This window comes from Muntiacus reevesi, chromosome 1 (assembly GCF_963930625.1).
Source record: "Muntiacus reevesi chromosome 1, mMunRee1.1, whole genome shotgun sequence".
In the NCBI taxonomy this organism is placed as follows: Eukaryota; Metazoa; Chordata; class Mammalia; order Artiodactyla; family Cervidae; genus Muntiacus; species Muntiacus reevesi.
Window position 1 is genome coordinate 81,679,030 of NC_089249.1, and position 20,855 is coordinate 81,699,884.

The 20,855-nt window shown below is 36.7% G+C and overlaps 1 protein-coding gene across 1 annotated transcript in view; it reads right to left on the bottom strand.

Annotated features, from left to right (window-relative positions):
* Nucleotides 1–20,855, bottom strand: part of SNX27 (sorting nexin 27) — a 76,186-nt gene that overhangs the window by 17,565 nt on the left and 37,766 nt on the right. Inside the window, exons 3-7 of the mRNA XM_065904117.1 lie at nt 11,340–11,532; nt 9,720–9,784; nt 7,838–7,942; nt 4,840–4,918; nt 1,457–1,620 (exon numbers count right to left, since the gene is read on the bottom strand). Coding sequence (XP_065760189.1) covers nt 1,457–1,620; nt 4,840–4,918; nt 7,838–7,942; nt 9,720–9,784; nt 11,340–11,532 — 606 coding nt within the window. The remainder of the gene's footprint in view (nt 1–1,456; nt 1,621–4,839; nt 4,919–7,837; nt 7,943–9,719; nt 9,785–11,339; nt 11,533–20,855) is intronic.

A 20,855-nucleotide genomic window follows, 5' to 3' on the forward strand; every position in this document is an offset into this window, starting at 1 on the left:
GTCCAGTGGTTAAGACTCTATGCTCCCAATATAGGGGACATGTGTCTGATCCCTGGTCGGGGAACTAAGATCCCAAAGGCTTACCAAAGGGGAAAGTGCAGGGGATAAACTGGGAGTTTAAAATTAACAGATACACACTACTATATACAAAATAGGTAATTAACAAGGACCTACTATTTAGCACAGGGAACTGTACTCAATATCTTGCAATAAACCATAATAGAAAAGACTATGAAAAAGAATACACATATATGTATAGCTGAATCACTCTGCTGCACACCAGAAACTAACACAACATTGTAAATCAACTCTACCTCAATAAATTTTTTTTTAAAAGATGGAATAAATAACAACAGAAAAACAAAGCTAAAAAGAGGTGAAAGTGGTTGCCTATGATAGGAAAGAAGTGGGAATAACTAATATTTTTCATAATAACCTGTGTAGAACTATTTGATGCTTTAAGCTCTATGGATGAATAGTTTTGATGAAAATTTTTTTAATTTATTCTTTTTAATTGAAGGATAACTGCTTCATTGTGTTGGTCTCTGCTATACATCAACATGAATCAACCGCAGGTAATGCATACGTCCCCTCCCTCCGGAGCCTCCCCCCATCTCCCAGCCGCCCACCCCTCTGGGCTGTCAAGAGCCCGTCTGAGTTCCTGGGTCACACAGCAGAGGCCCACCGGCTGTCTGTCTTACACACGGTAGTGTGTGTGTTTCCATGCCACTCTCTTCAGCCACCCCACCCTTTTTCCTCCTTCTGCCTCCCATGCCCGTGAGTCTGTTCTCTATGTCTGCGTCTCCACTGCTGCCCCGCAATTAGGTTCATCAGTACCATCTTTCTAGATTCCATATATATATACATTAATATTTGATACTTGTTTTTCTTTCTGACTTACTTCACTCTGTATAATAGGCTCTAGATTCATCTACCTCATTAGCACTGACTCAAATACGTTCCTTTCCATGGCTGAGTAATATTCCATTGTATATATGTAGCACAGCTTCTTTATCCATTCATCTGTCGATGGACATCTAGGCTGCTTCCATGTCCTAGCTCTTGCAAATAGCACTGCAAAGAACATTGGGGTACACATGCCTTTTTCAATTATGGTTTTTCTCAGGGTAGTGGGATTGTTGGGTCATATGGTAGTTTTATTCCTAGTTTTTAAAGGGATTTCCATATTGTCTGATGATGATCTTTTTGAAAAAGTACACAGCCCCATAATCTTCATTTGCTATTGCTTTAAAAAATAATAAGAAATACATTTTGAACTCCAGGATATCCCCTTTTTAAACTTATCTTTTGCGAAATGCAACAGAACATTTTACAAATTTAACTAAAATCTAGGAGGCAAACAGCTTACTCAAGGATTCACACAGGATTGGCAAATGACCACTATATACATACAGAAAAAGAAATTAGGCCTCTCCAGGGAGATCAATTTACCTACCTGATGAAAGAAGTACGTAACAGCAAGGTCATTGTCATTTAAGAGTATTTCTTCTTCTGTTGTAAAAAGCCACTTTCGAATGGTCAAGCAGGTACCCGGCACAGCTGATGTATAATTCTGGACGTAGAGTTTATGAGGAAATTCATTAGGTGCCAGCTTACGCACTGGAGAGGAGACAAACAAAGCAAGCCAGAGTGAGAAGACACATAAGGCATTTCCTTAGTATAAACTATGTAAAGCAGGTAAGAATGGAGTTGATCATTAACCAGGACATCAGCTTAGACTGTCAAGAAGCTCTGCCTTGGGACCACAAAATATACATTTTTCTAGCCAAATCTTTACCTTCTAATATGACTAGCCAGTTGAGCCTCAAGCTAACTGAAATCTCTCACCTGAATGACACACCCTTCAGTTAACATGCTGACTCTGCAGACAGCACCTACTCCAAAGTCAGTTAAAATATCTGATCCATTATTGGGCAAGTTATGGCAATGACCACTGAACCTCTCTTTAAAGCAAGTCTCCCCTTTTATTCAGCTATGGTGCATTTTACTTACTTACGGTGCTTTTATTGTTAAGAGCTGAAAGACTCTCCCTATCCCTCCACAAATATAAGACATTCAACAAAGTGAAAAGTGTCTTCTGGGTACCATTATTTCCTCTTCCTAACAATGCTCAAGCAAGATAAAACACTACCACTTTTAATTTCTATACTGTTTCTCTTGAAAAAGGCTGAGTTCTTTCTCTTGACGTTTACTGTCTTTATATAGAGATACCAAGGGAAAATTTCATGCAAAGATGGGCACAATAAAGGACAGAAATGGTAAGGACCTAACAGAACCAGAAGATATTAAGAAGAGTTGGCAACAATACACAGAAGACCTGTACAATAAAGATCTTCATGACCCAGATAATCACGATGGTGTGATCAATCACCTAGAGCCAGACATCCTGGAATGTGAAGTCAAGTGGACCTTAGGAAGTATCATTATGAACAAAGCTAGTGGAGATGATGGAATTCCAGTTGAGCTATGTCAAATCCTAAAAGATGATGCTGTGAAAGTGCTGCACTCATTATGTCAGCAAATTTGGAAAACTCAGCATTGGCCACAGGACTGGAAAAGGTCAGTTTTCATTCCAATCCCAAAGAAAGGCAATGCCAAAGAATGCTCAAATTACTGCACAATTGCACTCATCTCACATGCTAGCAAAGCAATGCTCAAAATTCCCCAAGCCAGGCTTCAACAATACATGAACCGTGAACTTTCAGATATTTAAGCTGGATTTAGAAAAGGCAGAGGAACCAGATATCAAATTGCCAGCATCCGCTGGATCATCGAAAAAGTGAAAGAGTTCCAGGAAAACATCTATTTCTGCTTTATTGACTATGCCAAAGCCTTTGACTGTGTGGATCACAACAAAATGTGGGAAATTCTTTAAGAGATGGGAATTTCAGACTACCTGACCTGCCTCCTGAAAAATCTGTATGCAGGTCAAGACGCAAAAGTTAGAAATGGACATGGAACAACAGACTGGAAAAGCAGGAAAGAAGTACATCAAGGCTGTCTATTGTCACCCTGCTTATTTAACTTATACGCAGAGTACATCATGAGAAACACTGGACTGGATGAAACACAAGCTGGAATCAAGATTTTGCCAGGAGAAATATCAATAACCTCAGATATGCAGATGACACCACCCTTATGGCAGAAAGCAAAGAAGAACTAAAGAGCCTCTTGATGAAAGTGAAAGAGGAGAGTGAAAAAGTTGGCTTAAAACTCAACATTCAGAAAACTAAGATCATGGTATCTGGTCCCATCACTTCATGGAAAATAGATAGGGAAACAATGGAAACAGTGACAGACTTTATTTTGTTGGGCTCCAAAATCACTGCAGATAGTGACTGCAGCCATGAAATTAAAAGACGCTTACTCCTTGGAAGAAAAGTTATGCCCAACCTAGACAGCTAATTAAAAAGCAGAAACATTACTCTGCCAACAAAGGTCCATCTAGTCAAAGCTACGGTTTTTCCAGTAGTCATGTATGGATGTGAGAGTTGGACTATAAAGAAAGCTGAGCACCAAAGATTTCATGCTTTTCAACTATGGTGTTGGAAAAGACTCTTGAGAGTCCCTTGGACTGCAAGGAGCTACAACCAGTTCATCCTAAGGAAATCAGTCATGAATATTCATTGGAAGGACTGATGCTGAAGCTGAAACTCCAATACTTTGGCCACCTGATGCAAAGAACTGACTCATCTGAAAAGACCCTGATGCTGGGAAAGACTAAAGGCAGGAGGAGAAGGAGATGACTGAGAATGAGATGGTTGGATGGTATCACCAACTCAATGGGCATGAGTTTGAGTAAACTCTGGGAGTTGGTGATGGACAGGGATGCCTGGTGTGCTGCAGTTCATGGGGTTGCAAAAAGACGGACATGACTGAGTGAACTGAACTGAACTGAAAAGCTTAGAAAAGAAGGATAAGATTAGAATCCTAGTGTCCTGGTTCCTTAGCAATCCTTTGCAACATTTATATCTGCCTATTAGACTACAGAGAGTTGGGAAGACAATAAATAATTGAGAAATAGTTGCTTTGGGGGGAATCAAAGTTGTTCTACCTTGACCTGCAATGACAGGTCAAGGTGACAACAATTCAGGGCAATTCAAATCTCCCAAACTCTCTCCCTTTCCAGAATGGGGAAATTCTGATCTATTGATATTATCTGTTGTTTCTGGCCTTACCTCTATACATGTATGATGTGAAAAAACCCATAAACCATTGGAAATCTGTCATTTAAAGAGGGCCTTCTGACTTCCTCCCCTTTGTGGTCTCAATGAAACTGTTCCTAGTTTTTATAAAATAATATGTAAAAGAAAATCTTTGTCACCAGGCAACAAAACTTCCTAGAAAAAGGATAACTGTTTACACAGAAACTTAAATACATGCATTAAAGCAAAGCCTTTTAATCAGTGTATCTCTAACTCCTGAAAACAAAAAGCTATTCTTAAAAATCTACAAAAAGCATAAAGAACACTAAAACAAGTTGCAGTTAAATAAAATCTTTTTAAGGTGGTTTCATTAGAATATATTAATTTTGAATCTCTGATTTTAAAAAATCTCATGAAAATATCTGCTTCAGTGCTGGGTGCAAGTAATCAACACTGATAGAAGAAGAAAAAGGCGATCAGATACCTAGACTTGGGCTTAATGGGATTTGTCCTGTCTGCTTGTTAGAAACAGTTCCAATTAGTGGGACTGTCCTGTATCTTCAATATCTTCTTCTCTAGGCCAACAGTTTCAATCTGACAGCTTCTGGGATATTCGGTACATTAGTATTAGAATAAAATATTCCCAAACTTAATATCAGTCACTGGCACTTACCAAAGGAATGATTGATCACTTCAAATAAGGCAAAGTAATTCACTGTCGTACTGTCCATGCCAACCTTTGCTGCAATTGCCTAAAGTGTAAATGAAATACATTAGTTTTAGGGAAACTAAGCACAGTTTCATGGGGCTGGGAAAAGACAGGTGTATGCATGAGAAGCAGGGAGAAGAGAAGGGTCTTACTATCTTGGTTTCATATAAACTAAATCCATGGACCATAGCTACTCTTCTTTGTATGTATGTATACATGCACGAAATAAAAGGGTAAAAATACCTATAGTATTTGACCCAAATAGCTATGATCTCTAAATATGAATTTTAAAGCTGATTAATAGTCTCTCCTTAAATATCAGCTTTGCTCTCTGAAATGTAACTTCATCTCATAAGGGTCTTTTTTAATAGCACTTAACAAGATATGTGCTTCACAAGGACAGATTTTAAGAGGAAAATAAATTCTTATAAATATCTAGTCTTACACATTCAGCCTACATTTTAATACAGGCTGTTACCATACAAGATCTATATCTTTGGTTCTTGAGCTTAAAATACTGGTTATCAATTTTGTTCATACTTCACAAATTATTCTTGTTTACTTTTCAGATAATCCATGTCTCATGCTTGGGACCTCCATTTCCTAAGAATTATTGTCATTCTTATCCACATGAAAAAAGCAAAATGTTGGAACAACAAAGACACTTTGAACAAGTATCAGTTCTTCTCTCTAGAAACTAAGGTCCTAACAAGACAAATAAAAACAAATTAAAAGATCCATATGCAGATAAAAGAAAACTGAAATTACATACAAACAACAACAAAACACAAAGCAAAAAACACAAACTAGTAGTATCAAAATTCCTTTTCAAGGTCAATCCCAAAATGTATAAATAAGATGTTAATTAAACAAGATGAAACTGTTGGGTATTAGTGTCTCAGTAAACCAAACAGAAGTATATCCTTCTTCCCAGATCTGCTCACAAAGTAGAACTAGGGTCATCCCTGAAGTGAGGTAGAAACTGGAGACTGTAAGTGTTCTAAGTTACAATTCTATACTGCACCAGACAGAAACTGATATCTTCTCAGGGTTTGGAAAACGGCTTATAGCTAGAAGTCTCAGTGATTGGGTAAGGAGAAAACTGAAAAAAAAAAAAAAATTAGACTTTTGTAGAGAAATATTGAAAACAAAACATCAGTAAGTTATATAAAATTAATGTTTTCCTTGTAATCAATCTACCATTTTATAATTTCTGAAATACCTCAGATCCTGTACATAGTATACAGTAAATGTTTGGGGAATAATTTATTTGCTACAAAGTAGAAATAAGCACTAATATCCAAAAACCTGTTAGTCTCTCTGAAAACCTTTATCAAATCAAGATTAACGACCAAAGAAAAGGCCTAAAAGAAACAATTACACCCAGCACCCGGATCATGATCTTTAAATACCATTCCTCACTGAAAGGAAACAGGACTCCTTGGGTAAATGGCTGATTCTAGATCTAGTACAGGAAATATACAAAGATGAGCCCGAAGCATCTTGTTGTACCAAAAAGCAAGGATGCTATCATAAACAAATGAACTGCACCAAAAAAACCCACAGGAATAGACATGAAGGAGCTGCCAGTGACCAAAGACAGAACAATGTGAGCACCAAAAAGAATATTGCTTTTGATTAAATCATACGGAGTACCTAAAAACCCACATGATACTAAAAAAAAAAAAAAAACTCATTGGATATCACTGGAATCAATAAGGGCACCATTTCTTTATACCACAAATTGGCAATAAAAGGAAAGAATTACATATTTATCTCCCCTTCCCTACAAACTGTATTTCAGGATACCAAATAACCTTCGTTGATAAGGGAACATTCTTATAGAAGAATTCGAGTTAATAAATGTGAAGACATGAGAGAATTGGAAAATCAGCATTTTGCAACTCTTAATAAAATCACTGGTTATAACAGCAATCATCAGTGAAAAACTCAATGAATAAAAAAAAATCGGTGGAGTAAACAATGGAGATATCAAGTTATTACCACCTAAACCTACTAATTAATCACTAAAAGTAGATAACCAGATATTGTGTTCCTCCTGTTGAGAAGTAATATGAAGTATATAACACAGATTACGAAGTATTCTTAACAGAAAAGCTGAATATAATTGAGCCTCTAGAGCAAAATTACAGTTATAGAAAATACAAGGAAACAGAAAGACATATTAAATGATATAAATAGACAAAAGAAACAAATGGGTAAATTCAGAATGTGGAACATTCCACAGGACACAGACCCAATTTCTACAATAAAGCAAATAATCCTGGGGGAAAAGTTGGGGAAGGGAAGGAAACAGAGCCTGCCCTATATTAAAACAAACATAAAAACCAAATATCACATAAGGACCTTGTTTAGATCCAGATTTTAACAAACCTATTGTAAAGAATCATTTTTAGACAACTGGGAAAACTTGACTATGGATTTGTTATTAGTTAATACCATGTAAGTAGTTAATTTTTTAGGCTTGATAATGGTTTTGTGATTATATAAGAAGAATGTCCATATTTTTTAGAGAGGCATACAGAAATGCATACAGGTTCAATAACATGGAATTTGTCATAAAATATTTAAACAAAGGAAAAGGAAAACTGGATATATAGCACAAATGTGGCAAAATCTTGAGGATTATTAAATATGAGCAATGAGAACATGGAACTTTATGGTACTATTCTATTTTCATGTACATTATAAAGTTTTTACAATTAAAAAGAGGGGGTACCAATCACAACCAATACGACCTAAGATATTTATTGCCTTTCTTTTAAGCAAGACAAAGTACTTTCAAATTAATAATAATTAACATCAACACTAGCAGCTAATATTTAATAAATTTATTACATGTCAGATACTCTAAGCACTTTATATGTATTAACTCATTTAATCTATCTTTCTCAGTTTTAAACCAACCAATGTCAAGTCTACTTGTTCAAGTTTAATTTACCTGATATACTTGGTCTGTAGTACTATTCTTTTTAACCCTGACTGTAACTGTCGTTCCATCTGGTAATGCTACTCTCAGCTCTACATCGGACACACCATTGTAATTCTGGGGAAAAGACAGAAAAAGAATTAATTAAAAAAAAATTATGACCCAGTATATCTTCACTCTCCTTGCAACATGTTAACTAAACAACAACCTGAACTTGTGATGGAAAGAAAATGAGTTTCAATGAAAAGGGGAAAAAAGACATCTTATAAATCAATACATTTACATTTTATAAGTCAGTCATAAAGCTAACTTTCGGCTCCAGCAAAAGTTAACCTTTAAGAGGAATAGGAAGGAAAGAAGTATGTTAAACTCAATGTGCTCATATCCAAAACAGAAAATTTGTATGAAGCAGTCTAGGTCAAACACAGATGAAATTTTTGGCTTACTTTCAAACATTCAGAACTCACAAATGAGAAAAGAAAACAACGAAAACAGTAGTTTCAACAAATAATCTCTGGTTTTAAATGGTCAGGCATGGGCTTCCCTGGTAGCTCAATGGTAAAGAATCCACCTGCCAGTGCAGGAGACACAGGTTTGACCCTGGGTCGGGAAGATTCCCTGGAGGAGGAAATGGCCCCACTCCAGTATTCTTGCCTGGGAAACCCATGGACAGAGGAGCCTGGTGGGCTACAGTCCATGGGGTCACAGAGAGTTGGACACAAGTTAGCAACTGAACAACAACAATACCAGACCTGCTCAAGTGAAATTCTAAGTTCCTTTCCAGACTCTGAAATAATCACCACACCTTTGAAAGGAAAAATTAATGAAACTCAGGAATCTGCATTAGTCTGACGTACAATTTTCTTAAAGCGAAGAGTAAACAATTTTTATCAAAGAAGTCCTTTTCTCTTCCTGCTTTTTATAAACGTACACATTCCTCTAACAAACTGTGACCTTGGAATTTTTACTACAGAGAAACAACTATTCACTAAATACCACTTTTTAAAAAGTAAAACTGCCTAAAATCATCCTAAGCATTACTTTGTTATAAGCCCTTGTCTGCAAGAACTTATAATCCAGTTGGGAAAATAAAATATATACATATAAAATAATCAATGAACAACATACTAGTACAGTAGCATTACACAGTCATTTGTCTAATCAATTAGTATCTATTAAGCACCTACAATAATGTTTGACATTGTGTTAAGGCACTGGGAATATAAAAATGATCAATATTTAGCTCTTGTTCTGAAGATCTAATGTACAGCATGGTGATCATAGTTAACAATACTATTTCATATATCTGAAATTTGCTAAGGGGCAGATCAGAAGTGAGGAAAGGAAGGAAGGGAAGATGGAAGGAAGAAAAGAACAAGAAGGAAGGGAGGAAATAGTAATGAAATGATAAATATGTTAATTTGACTATCATTTCGCAATTTATACAGATATCAAAACATCAAATCATATACCAAAATATATACAATTCCTATTTGACAATTATGTCAAAAAGCTGAAAAGAAAACAATTAAGATTTAGCTCTTACCTACAGGTAGCTCATACTCTAGTAAAGTAAAATAATAAAGTGATAACCTGACTATATGTATAAAAAATTAGAGAATGAGATAGCAACAAGGTGACAATTAAGTGGTACTGACTGCAGAAATTCTTGGTGGAATAGAAAATTAATGACGTGAACATCAGGGAAGGGGTCAAAGAGAAGGTGGACCTAACACTAGGACATGAAGGATAAGCAGAACACTTAAAAAAAAAAAAGAAGTTGAAAAATTAGTCATTTGGAGAATTTATGGCAATTCAATCCAGAAACAATAACTTCAATTTTCCCCACAAGGAACCAAGAGGGAAATAGTCACTGTAGTGGGTATTCACCTACCTCATCTGATTCTGATAGAAATTCCTGCATGATGTCACTTTCGCCAATGACTCGTATTGAGCACACTATAGAAAACAAAGATAGAATCTGGTATGAGGCCCTAAAATTAAGAATATATAGTCAAGAACCTATCAAGATTTAAATATAAATCATCAGTAGCAGGCAATGCTGAAGCAGTATGCCACTCATGACACATGGTTTTAAGGCACAACAAACATTTACATATGAAGTAGAACTGAGGAATAACAAGATGTACAAAGATACAACTTGCTAAAAACATTAAACATAGACCAAAGAAGTCACTCATAAAAGAGAAATAAAAGTTCAGTAAATCCAACTTTGATGGCTGGTGTTAATAAGCCAGAGAATAGAGCAAGAGCATGGACAATTAGGAATGTATCAAACACACAATTAAAATACAAAGAAAAATATCTATTTGGCATAGGAGAAGGTCAGTAAGAGAATCATTAACATTTAAAGCCATTTTGGAAAAAAAGGGGTAATCAAGTATTAAGCTGAGTACGTCTTCTCATCTCACTAAGTTTAACTTCAAAACAACTACAACTGAAAAAAAAAGAGAAAAAGGGAAAAGGAAGGAAAGGAAAACAGGCAGGGAGGCAGGTAATCATCTAAGAGAGTCAATTTCCTAACATTCTCATGGGGATAATAAATTACACAGTTGATTTTACTTCATTTTATTAAAAAAAAATTGTACTCTTTTTCATTTCCCAAGGGCTGTGTTTAGAGGCCATTCCACCGTTAGAGAAGTTAAAAATAGATGAAGTTTAACTACCTTCTATGGAGGAAATGGTTTTTCTTCAGGGAAAGCTCTCTACCAAAGTTTTAAAAAATTCAACTAGGTCAATTAGTTCTTCTACAAGGACACAGAATTACTAAATACCACATAAGACCATCATTCTATTAAATGAGTATTTTAAAGAAAAAACTATTCCACGCTTAGCAAATTCTATAACTCTATAATATATCAAAGCAAGGTCTCCTCTCTGAGCCACAAACTGAATCATCATATTTAGGAGATTCGTGTCATCTCTCCCTGCCTTTCTAGACAAATGAATGTCTCAGCTTCCAAAGATTCCTAATGTCTTGTCTGCAAGTCCTGAGATACTAATAACAAGTTAGTTTTAATATTTCTACCTATAACTTGCTAAGAACAAGGGGACTTTAGCTTACTTACAACTCAGCAAACCTGTTCAAAAGGAATAAGGAGTTTTCAAGTAGGCTATGCCAGTAAACTAAGAATCATTTTTCGTAAAAATGTCTTAAATACCTAGCTTCCAAATAAATTTAGCATGTTGAGTGTGTATGTGTTTGCTGGCAAATAATATAACCCTATAAATACAAGTCCTTGACACATAAAAAATAATTATGCATTTTTTTTTATTGTTGTTAAGTGTTCAGTGAGTCAATAACATAGGCTATTAACTGCTGTACTGAACAGTTCAGTGTTGGCTTTAACGCTCAGATCAATCAACATCTATAGTCAGAAATGTGATTTTCACTATTGAATTTCAGGAACTTAGCTATGCAGCTTAAGAGCCACAACATACTATCTTGACCCTATGTTTACTCAAGATAATAGAGTTTAACAGGCTGGCTTACCTTTTTCTAGATATTCTTCCAACCCCCGACGTCGGGCATCTAATTGCTGTTCTGATAAAGAGAATGGCCACTTCCCTGGAAGTCGGGGAAATGTAAAGTTGGCAAACTCTCTCTTCAGGTTCTGGTGTAAGATGGCAAACTCCCGGTACCGCTTAGAACACAGCTGCCTCCCTGCCATGTAAACATTGTAGACCTGGTGAGGGGGAAGAACAAAAAAAAGCCTACTTACTACATATTAAATCACAGAATCATCTAGAGTCAGGTTCAGATTAACACTGGTTAGGTCAGAGAAGGCAATGGAAACCCACTCCAGTACTCTTGCCTGGAAAATCCCATGGACGGAGGAGCCTGGTAGGCTGCCGTCTATGAGTCGGACACAACTGAACTACTTCACTTTCACTTTTCACTTTCATGCTTTGGAGAAGGAAATGGCAATCCACTCCAGTGTTCTTGCCTGGAGAATCCCAGGGACAGCAGAGCCTAGTGGGCTGCCGTCTATGAGGTCGCACAGAGTCGGACATGACTGAAATGACTTAGCAGTAGCAGCAGGTATATTTCTCTATGTACTTTAACAGAGAATTTATGTTCAAGGTCACCATAAAACAAGATTTACTTTTAATAAACATGCCAGAAATTGTATGTAAAAAAGACAGATACTGCCTTCAAGGGGCCCATGATCTTATTTTTGCTATTACAATTACCTCCAGCACACTGTTTTAAACATCTTTGGAGGCAATTATCTGTTTTTATTTTCAGAAAGTTAAAAATCATTTAAAGCCAATGTGAATGAACAAGCAAGCAAATTTGGAGAGAGATGTAAAAAGTCAGAATTGATCATAAAGCAAAGTGGCTGACATTTGTGTGTGAACCACATTTCCAAAGAAAAGGTCTAAAAAATGATGTAAGCAATATTGGTATTTTTGCTACAAAAAGATCATTTTTGCAAAGCTCCTTTTTAAAATCAGATGAGTCCCTAGTTTTGGTCTTCTCCTTTCCAACATTAAAACAGAGTTAACAAAAAGCTGAAGAATAAATGTACTCTAAGGACCTCCTCATAATAATAAACAGTTAATAATCCTCATAAGGAAGTAGACAGATTTCTGTCTATTGTTCACAGATGCATGCCAAGCTTCTAGAATAGGTCCTGGCACACGGTAGGCACTCGGTAAATATTTGATGAAGAAATGAGTGTATATATGTGCAATTCTTAGATATGTGTCCTCATACACTACATGATCCAAAAACATCAATTAAGTAACTGTAGTCTCAGAACATATCAAATTACACAGAGATGGGAAAATTAGCCCCAAATCACACTTACTGGCTTAGCAAAAATCACTCAAAAATTTAACTGTGCACAGAACAGGTCATCTACTCGTGTAATCAAGAGTTAGTCACTGAACATAGAATTGACTGGTGGTTGCCAAGAGGGAAGGTGTAGGGGGAGGGATGGGAGTAGGAGGCTGGGGTGACCAGATGTAAGCTTTCATAAACAGAATGGATGAACAACAAGGTCCTACTGTACAGCACAGAGAACTGTATTCAATATCCTATGATAAACCATAATGGAAAAGAATATAAAAGAGAAAATGTATATATATATATGTGTGTGTATGTGTATATATATGCATGTATGTATACAAAAAAGAACATACATATATTCTTACAAAAGAATATATATATATAACTGAATCACTTTGTTGTACAGATGCAGTTAACACAATTACTCTAAATCAACTATACTTCAATTTAATAAATAAAGACTTAGTCACTGAGAATGTATACACCAAAGCATTTCCTTCAGTCTCAAGAAGAATCTTTTCCATGCTTCTATGATTTAAGAAGTATAAATTAAATGTAACAAAAATTTAGTCATTGAAAACTCCTCTCTCACAACTCTCCTTCAATGATTCCTCCCCTAAGCAAAGCCTCTAACTACTATCAGTGTCCAGGGATGAATATGATCCTGATCAATGAGTTTTCTTCTTGTAATTATCACACAAATTTGTAACCGATTATAATGAATCACACGTAATATCAAGTATTCCCATCACTGCCTTCTAAAGAAAGACTATGACTACATTTCCCTAGTGACGATCACTTGAGTGATCTCAAGTCTAACAAAACATTTCTTAGGGTAGAAAGAACCCTAAAACTTAAGAGGCCTTTGTGACAATTTCAACCCTAAAATTTCAGTTTCTCATAAAGTGAGAACAGTAACATCAAATAGCCTCTCACCACCCACCTCTTCCCACTTAAATGTGAAGTCAAAAGGAACAGAACTATAAATAGGATGCCTGACAGTTCAGTAATACATTCATGCAGGTAAGAATGGCTTCCAGAAGAGCTAAACCATTTTTAAATTAGTAGTGCTTAGCAAACGAAAAACATACAAAAACATATTACAACAGTGATGCTTTGTTCTTCATTTGTCCTTAAAATTAACCTATGATCTATTAGTATTCATTTCACTGATTTGGACACACTCACTTGCAAAGAAAATGACTGATTCCCCGCCGAATCAACTCGTGAAGGTCCATGGACCATGAGAAATGACCACGGTCTCATTACAAATGAGAATGGTCCATCAGAAAATGTATTTTACAGACATGAAGGAGATTATCATAAAATAGGGACTAAAGATATAGGCAAGCAGGTAGTACTTCTAGATTCCATCTTAATGTAAACCCCAGACTAGCTGGCTCATACATGGAATTAGACAGTTTGTCTAGCTTGCGAGAACATGTTGAATTTAATGATCACTGGTCACTGTCTTCCCCAATGACCATATCCTAAAAAATTTCAAAAGTTGGAATGTTCAGATTGCAAAGTCAGCTTCCAAGGGTAACAAGTTATTGCCCTCTTGAGATACTCTTTGCTGAGTTAAATCCAATGAGGGAAAAGGAATGAATTATGAGTGGGGAAAGTGTAAAACCTATGTGATCAGTGATCTGATTTTGTCTCTCTGGATTCTGCAAATAAAAGTTTCAAAATTCAGCTTTGAACTAATTTCTAAATTTCTCTATATGTGAATGTTGAAACTCCATGCCATGCCACTTTGCTTTATCCTCATGACTTAATTCTGTGGAAAGAATGCCAGAAGGTGGTAACTGATAAATTCTCACAAAAGCACAAACCACTGTAGGGAAAGCAATTCTAGTAATATTTGGGCTCTATATTCAATATGAAAAAAACAAAATTCCAGATAAGAGATCTTTATTTTGTTGGTTCCTTAATTCCCACTTACAGATTTCTTAAGGCTTTTAAATGGTAACATCTCATTCTGTGTAAGATCTGAATATTAAAATGTTCTCACTTTCTCAAGCCTCTAGTAACCCACAGGAATTATGCTACTGAACACACAGAAGAGAGTCTCCTTAAACAGTGCAAAAGTGATCAGACACAATATTGTGAAGCAGTTATCCTCCAATAAAAAGAAAAAAAGAATGACAACACCACCCAAGTTCTGCCTACAAATGTCAAACAGACATTCATCTGGTTCATGCTATTGATCTGGATAAATCCTCAATGTACATTAGGACCAACAAATTGTTTCCAATGCCATCTTGCCATTTAATCTTGCTTTTAGCTGAAAACATGTCTTCCAAAGGACACTTTATTGGCTATTCACAAGCTGATTATAATAGCAAAAGAAGATTCAGCATTCTTATCTGATTTCTGAGTGAAATGTATGAGATCCTTAACTAAGGGATTCTTTCCCAATGCTGAAGTATTTAGGTTTCTTCTTGGAAAGAAAAAAATCAAAAGACAACAAGATGCTCCTAAAGAACTTAGGCTATGTGTGTGTGTTTTCCCTAATGTAGATCATAAATGGCATCTATTTTCTTTATTTGGACCTCAGGTGTTAGAACTGGGTTAACAGCAATCCTTGGTTCATAACACAGTCTCATTTTGATGAACTCTGTCTGGATATTTAATTTAGATATTTTTATCTTTTAAAATTTATTTTAATTAATTGATTTTTTTTTTTTTGGCCACTCCACATGGCATGGGGGATCTTAGTTCACCAACCAGGGATTGAACTCACACCCCCTGCAGTGGAAGCACAGAGTGTCTTAATCATTGGACCACCAGGGAAATCCCAATTTTGTTATGTTTAACATTGTAAAAAATAAACTAAAAGCTAAGACCTTGACAAAAACATTTCTAATCACATAGTCTCTGCCTCCTTCACCCCATCTCCCTGTTTCTCTCTCAAAATTATTAGGCTCAACAATGTTTCATTATTCCCTTGTTTTTCTTTTCACAGTTTATTCCTACCTTCACATGTAATCTTCACGTTTTTATTGCTCACGTTAATTTTTTGGCTGCCCTGGGCCTGTGCTGCTGTGTGTGGCCTTTCTCTAGCTGCGGGAAGGCAGGTCTACCCTCCGGCTGCGGGGAGGTGGGCCTACTCTCTAGTCGTGGTGCACGGCTTTCCCTGCAGCAGCTTCACTTGGTGCACAGCACAGGCTCTAGAGCACATGAGCTTCAGTAGTTGTGATACGTGGGCTCGGTTGTGGTGCATGGGTTTAGCGGCCTCAGGGCACATGGAATCTTCCCAGACCAGGGATCAAACCTGTGTCCTCTGCATTGGCAGGCGGATTCTTAACCACTGGACCATCAAGGAAGTCCTTATTTTAATTTTTGGAGGATATTTCAGTTTTATAAAAAGTCTAACATGCAGGATGAGACTTTGTGGCACTTATTTTTTCACATAGTCTCATCCACAATGCTATCTATCTTTGTGGTTTATTCTATTGTACATAACACTTTGTTGCTTTGCATTTTTTAAAAAATCTGTTCTGTTGACATACATTCAGGTTGTTTCTGGGATTTACTATTTCTTGGTTTTAAGTATTATGAACAATGCTACTGTGAACATTTGCACATACGCCACCTGCAGTACATACATTAATGTAAGAGATTCTCCTGGATATACTCCATGTGAGGAACTTCAGAATTATAAGGTATGTGAATATTCAACCTAAGGAGACAATGCCAACTTATAAGCTAAAGCAGTTACATAAATTTATACTCCTTACACTCCTTTTCAGTAATAATATAAAAAGATCCTCTTAATTTTTGCAAATGGGATGAGTATGAAAGGATTTCTTGCTCTGGTCCTAATTTACAGTTCCATGATTACTAATGATGTTGATCACTGTCTCTCCATATATATTTATTGGCCAGATGCCCAGGGATCAAGGCTCACCCACCACTGGGCCAACATCAACTGTGGAAAGCCCCAGACCCCTCAGCCAGCTGAGTCAGGAACTGGCCCCACTTACCAGCAGTCTGACATCTGACCCAGAACTCTCCCAGGACATGGCCCCACCCACCAGTGGCTGACAGCTTCTGCACTAGGCAAGGCTTGGCAACGAACCCAATCAGGGGCCAGCAATGCCTACCAATGTGCCTCACAGTAGTCAGCCTGCCACAACAGAAGGGCTCATGCAGTCCATATAGATGGCACCCCTAAAGCATAAAGGTCTGGAGACCAGAAGCAAGTATGCTGCTGGCCCATAGGCATTTCCTACTTAAGGGCACTTCCCCATAAGGAAACATACCAACCTACCAAACACATAGAAACAAAAACACAGAATTAGGCAAAACGAGGCTACAGAGGAATATGTTCCAAACAAAGGAACAAGACAAAACCCCAGAAAAAGAACTAAGTGAAATGGAGATAAGCAATTTATGCAACAAAGATTTCAAGTTAATGATCATAAAAATGTTCAAAGAACTTTGAGGAAGACTAGATGAACACAGTGAGAAGTTAGAATTTTTCTAACAAAGAGAAAATATAAAGTAGACCCAAACAGATGAAAAATACAGTAACTAAAATAAAAAATACACTAGAAGGATTCAATAACAGATTATACAGAGAAATGAATCAGAAAACTGGAAGACAGAGTAAAGAAAATAACTCAAACTGAACAGAAAAAAAAATGAAAAATTATTTTTAAAAATGATAACTTTAGGACAACATCAAGCATATAACATTCATTTAAGAGGGGTCCCAGAAGGAGAAAAGAAATAAAAGGTGCAGAGAGCATATTTGAAGATGTACTAACTAAAAACTTTCCTAACTTAGCAAAGAAAGCAGACATCCAAATCTGGGAAGCACAGTGAGTCCCAAACAGACCAACCCAAAGAGGACCACACCAAGACACACTGTCATTAAAACAGCAAAAATTAAAGATAAACAGAGACTATTAAAAGCAACAAAGGAAAAGCAACTAGTTATGCACAAGGGAACTCCCATAAGGCCATCAGTTGGCTTTTCAGCAGAAACCGCAGACCAGTAGGGAGTGGCACAATATACTATAGTGATGAAAGGAAAAAACCCACAACCAAAAATTCTCTACCTGTAAAGGATATTATTCAGATTTGAAGGAGAAAATCAAAAAAGGTTTACAGACAAGCAAAAAGCTAAGAGTTTAGCCCTATGAAACCAACTCAATAAGAAATGTTAAAGGGACTTCTCTATGCAAAAAAGGCCACAACTAGAAATAAGAAATTAGGAAAGGAAAAATCTCATTGTTAAAGAAAAACATACAGTAAAGGTAGCTGATTAGTCAATTATAAAACTAGTAGGGAGGTTAAAAGACAAAAGTATCAAAATCATCAATATCACAAAAAGCAGTTAAGGGATATACACATCAAAAAAGGATGTAAAATACGATGTTAAAAACAATAAACATGGTGAGCAGTAAAAACACAGGATTGTTAAAATGCATTCGAAATTAAGGGATTAGATTAGAAACTTAAAATGATCGTATAGACAGACTGCTATACATAAACTTCATGGTAATCACAAACCAAACATCTACACAAGATATACACACCAAAAAGAGAAAGGAATTCAAACATAACACTAAAGACATGGCAAAAAGCAAAAGACAAAGAAAAAAACAAAAAAGGATCATAAAAACAACCCCCAAACAATTAATAAAATGGTAGTAAGTACAAATCTATCCAATTACTTTAAATATAAATTGACTAGGTACTCCAATCAAAAGACACAGGCTGCTGAATGGATATACAAACAAGAACCATATATATGCTGCCTGAGAGAAACTCACTTCAGGTCTAAAGACACATAGGCAGAAAAGGAGGGAATGGAAAAAAGTATGCCACATGAATGACATGTAAAAAAAGCCAGGGTAACAATACTTGCATCAAGCCAAATATACTTTAAAACAAGGTCTGTAATAAGAGATAAAGAAGAAAATTACATAACAATCAATGAATCAATCCAGTAAGATATAACATTTGTAAATATATATGCACCCAACATGCTGTTGCCGCGGTGTTATGTCCGCCACTCAGTCATGTCCGACTCTTTGACACCTCATGGACTATAGCCCGCCAGGCTCCTCTGTCCATGGAATTCTCCAAGCAAGAATACTGGAGTGGGTTGCCGTTCCCTTCTCCAGGGGATCTTCACAACCCAGGGATCAAACCCAGGTCTTCTGCATTGCAGGCAGATTCTTTACCATCTGAGCCACCAGGGAAGTCCATGCACCCTACATAGGAGCACCTAAATACATAAAGCAAATATTAATAAATATAAAGGGGGACAAATTGACAGTAAGACAATGATAGTATAGGACTTTAACACCACACCTACATCAATGGAGAGATAATCCAAACAGAAAATCAATAATGAGGAATAGTCCCAGCAATCCAGTGGTAAGACTCTGCACTGCCAACCCACTGCAGGGGTTGTGGGTTCAATTCCTGGGGGCTAAACTAAGACCCACATGCCAAGTGCTATGGCCAAAAAAAAGAAGAAAAAGAAAATCAATAATTAACACTAGCCTTAAATGACACATCAGACCAGATGGACTTAACTGAACAAGTTGCTGTTGTTGCTATTCAGTCGCTCAGTTGTGTCCGACTCTTTGCAATCCCATGGACTGCAGCATGCCAGCCTTCCCTGTCCTTCACCATCTCCTGGAGTTTGCTCAAACTCATATCCATTAAATTGGTGATGCCATCCAACCATCTCATCCTCTGTTACCCATTCTCCTCCTGCCTTCAGTCTTTCCCAGCATAAGGGTTTTTTCCAATGAGTCAGCTCTTCCCATCAGATGGCCAAAGGACTGGAGTTTCAGCTTCAGCCATCAGTCCTTCCAATGAATATTCAGTGTTGATTTCCTTTAGGATTAACTGGTTTGATCTTCTTGCAGTTCAAGGGACTCTCAAGAGTCTTTTCCAGCACCACAGTTTGAAAGCATCAATTCTTCAGCACTCAGCTTATTTTATTGTCCAGTTCTCACATCCATATATGACTAATGGAAAAACCATAGCTTTGACTATACGGACCTTTGTAGGTAAAGTAATGTCTCTGCTTTTTAATATGCTGTCTAGGTTTATCATTCCTTTTCTTCCAAGGAACAAGTGTCCTTTAATTTCATGACTGCCATGAAATTCATGGCACCATCCACAGAGATTCTGGAGCTCAAGAAAATAAAGTCTGTCACTGTTTCCATTGTTTCCCCATCTATTTGCCATGAAGTGATGGGACTGGATGCCAAGACCTTCATTCTTTGAATATTGAGCTTTAAGACAACTTTTCACTCTCCACTTTATCAAGAGTCTCTTTAGTTCTTCTTTGCTTTTGGCCATAAGGGTGGTGTAGTCTGCATACCTGAGGTTATTGATATTTCTTCCCACAATCTTGATTTCAACTTGTGCTTCATCCAGCCTGGCATTTCACATGATGTACTCTGCATATAAGTTAAATAAGCAGGGTGACAATATACAGCCTTGACATACTCCTTTCCCAATTTTGAACCAGTACGTTGTTCAATATCCAGTTCTAACTGTTGCCTCTTAACCTGCATACAGGTTCTCAGAAGGCAGGTAAGGTGGTCTGGTATTCCCATTTCTTTAAGAATTTTCCAGTTTGTTGTGATATACACAGTTAAAGGCTTTAGCACAGTTAATGAAGCAGAAGTACTTGTTTTCCTGGATTCTCTAGCTTTTTCTATGATTCAACAGATGTCAGCAATTTGATCTCTGGTTCCTCTGCCTTTTCTAAATCCAGCTTGTACATCTGGAAGTTCTTGGTTCACATACTGTTGAAGCCTAGCTTGAAGGATTCTGAGCAGTACTTTGCTAGCATGTATAACATCCCACCCAAAAGAAGCAAATTTTTCATTCTTTTCAAGTGCACATTGAACAGTCTCCAGAACAGATCACATACTAGACTACAAAACAAGTCTCACGAAATTTAAGATTGAAATCATATCAAACATCTTCTCTGACCACAATGCTATGAGACTAGAAATGAATTAGAAGGAGAAAAACTGCAAAAACCACAAACACATGGAGGCTAAACAATATGCTACTCAACAAACAATGGGTGAAGAAATCAAAGAGGAAATTTAAAAATACATGGAGACAAATGAAAACACAATGATCCAAAACCTAAGCAAACAACAAAAGCGGTTCTAAGAGATGTTTATAACAGTATAAGTTTACTTCAGGAAACAAGAAAAATCT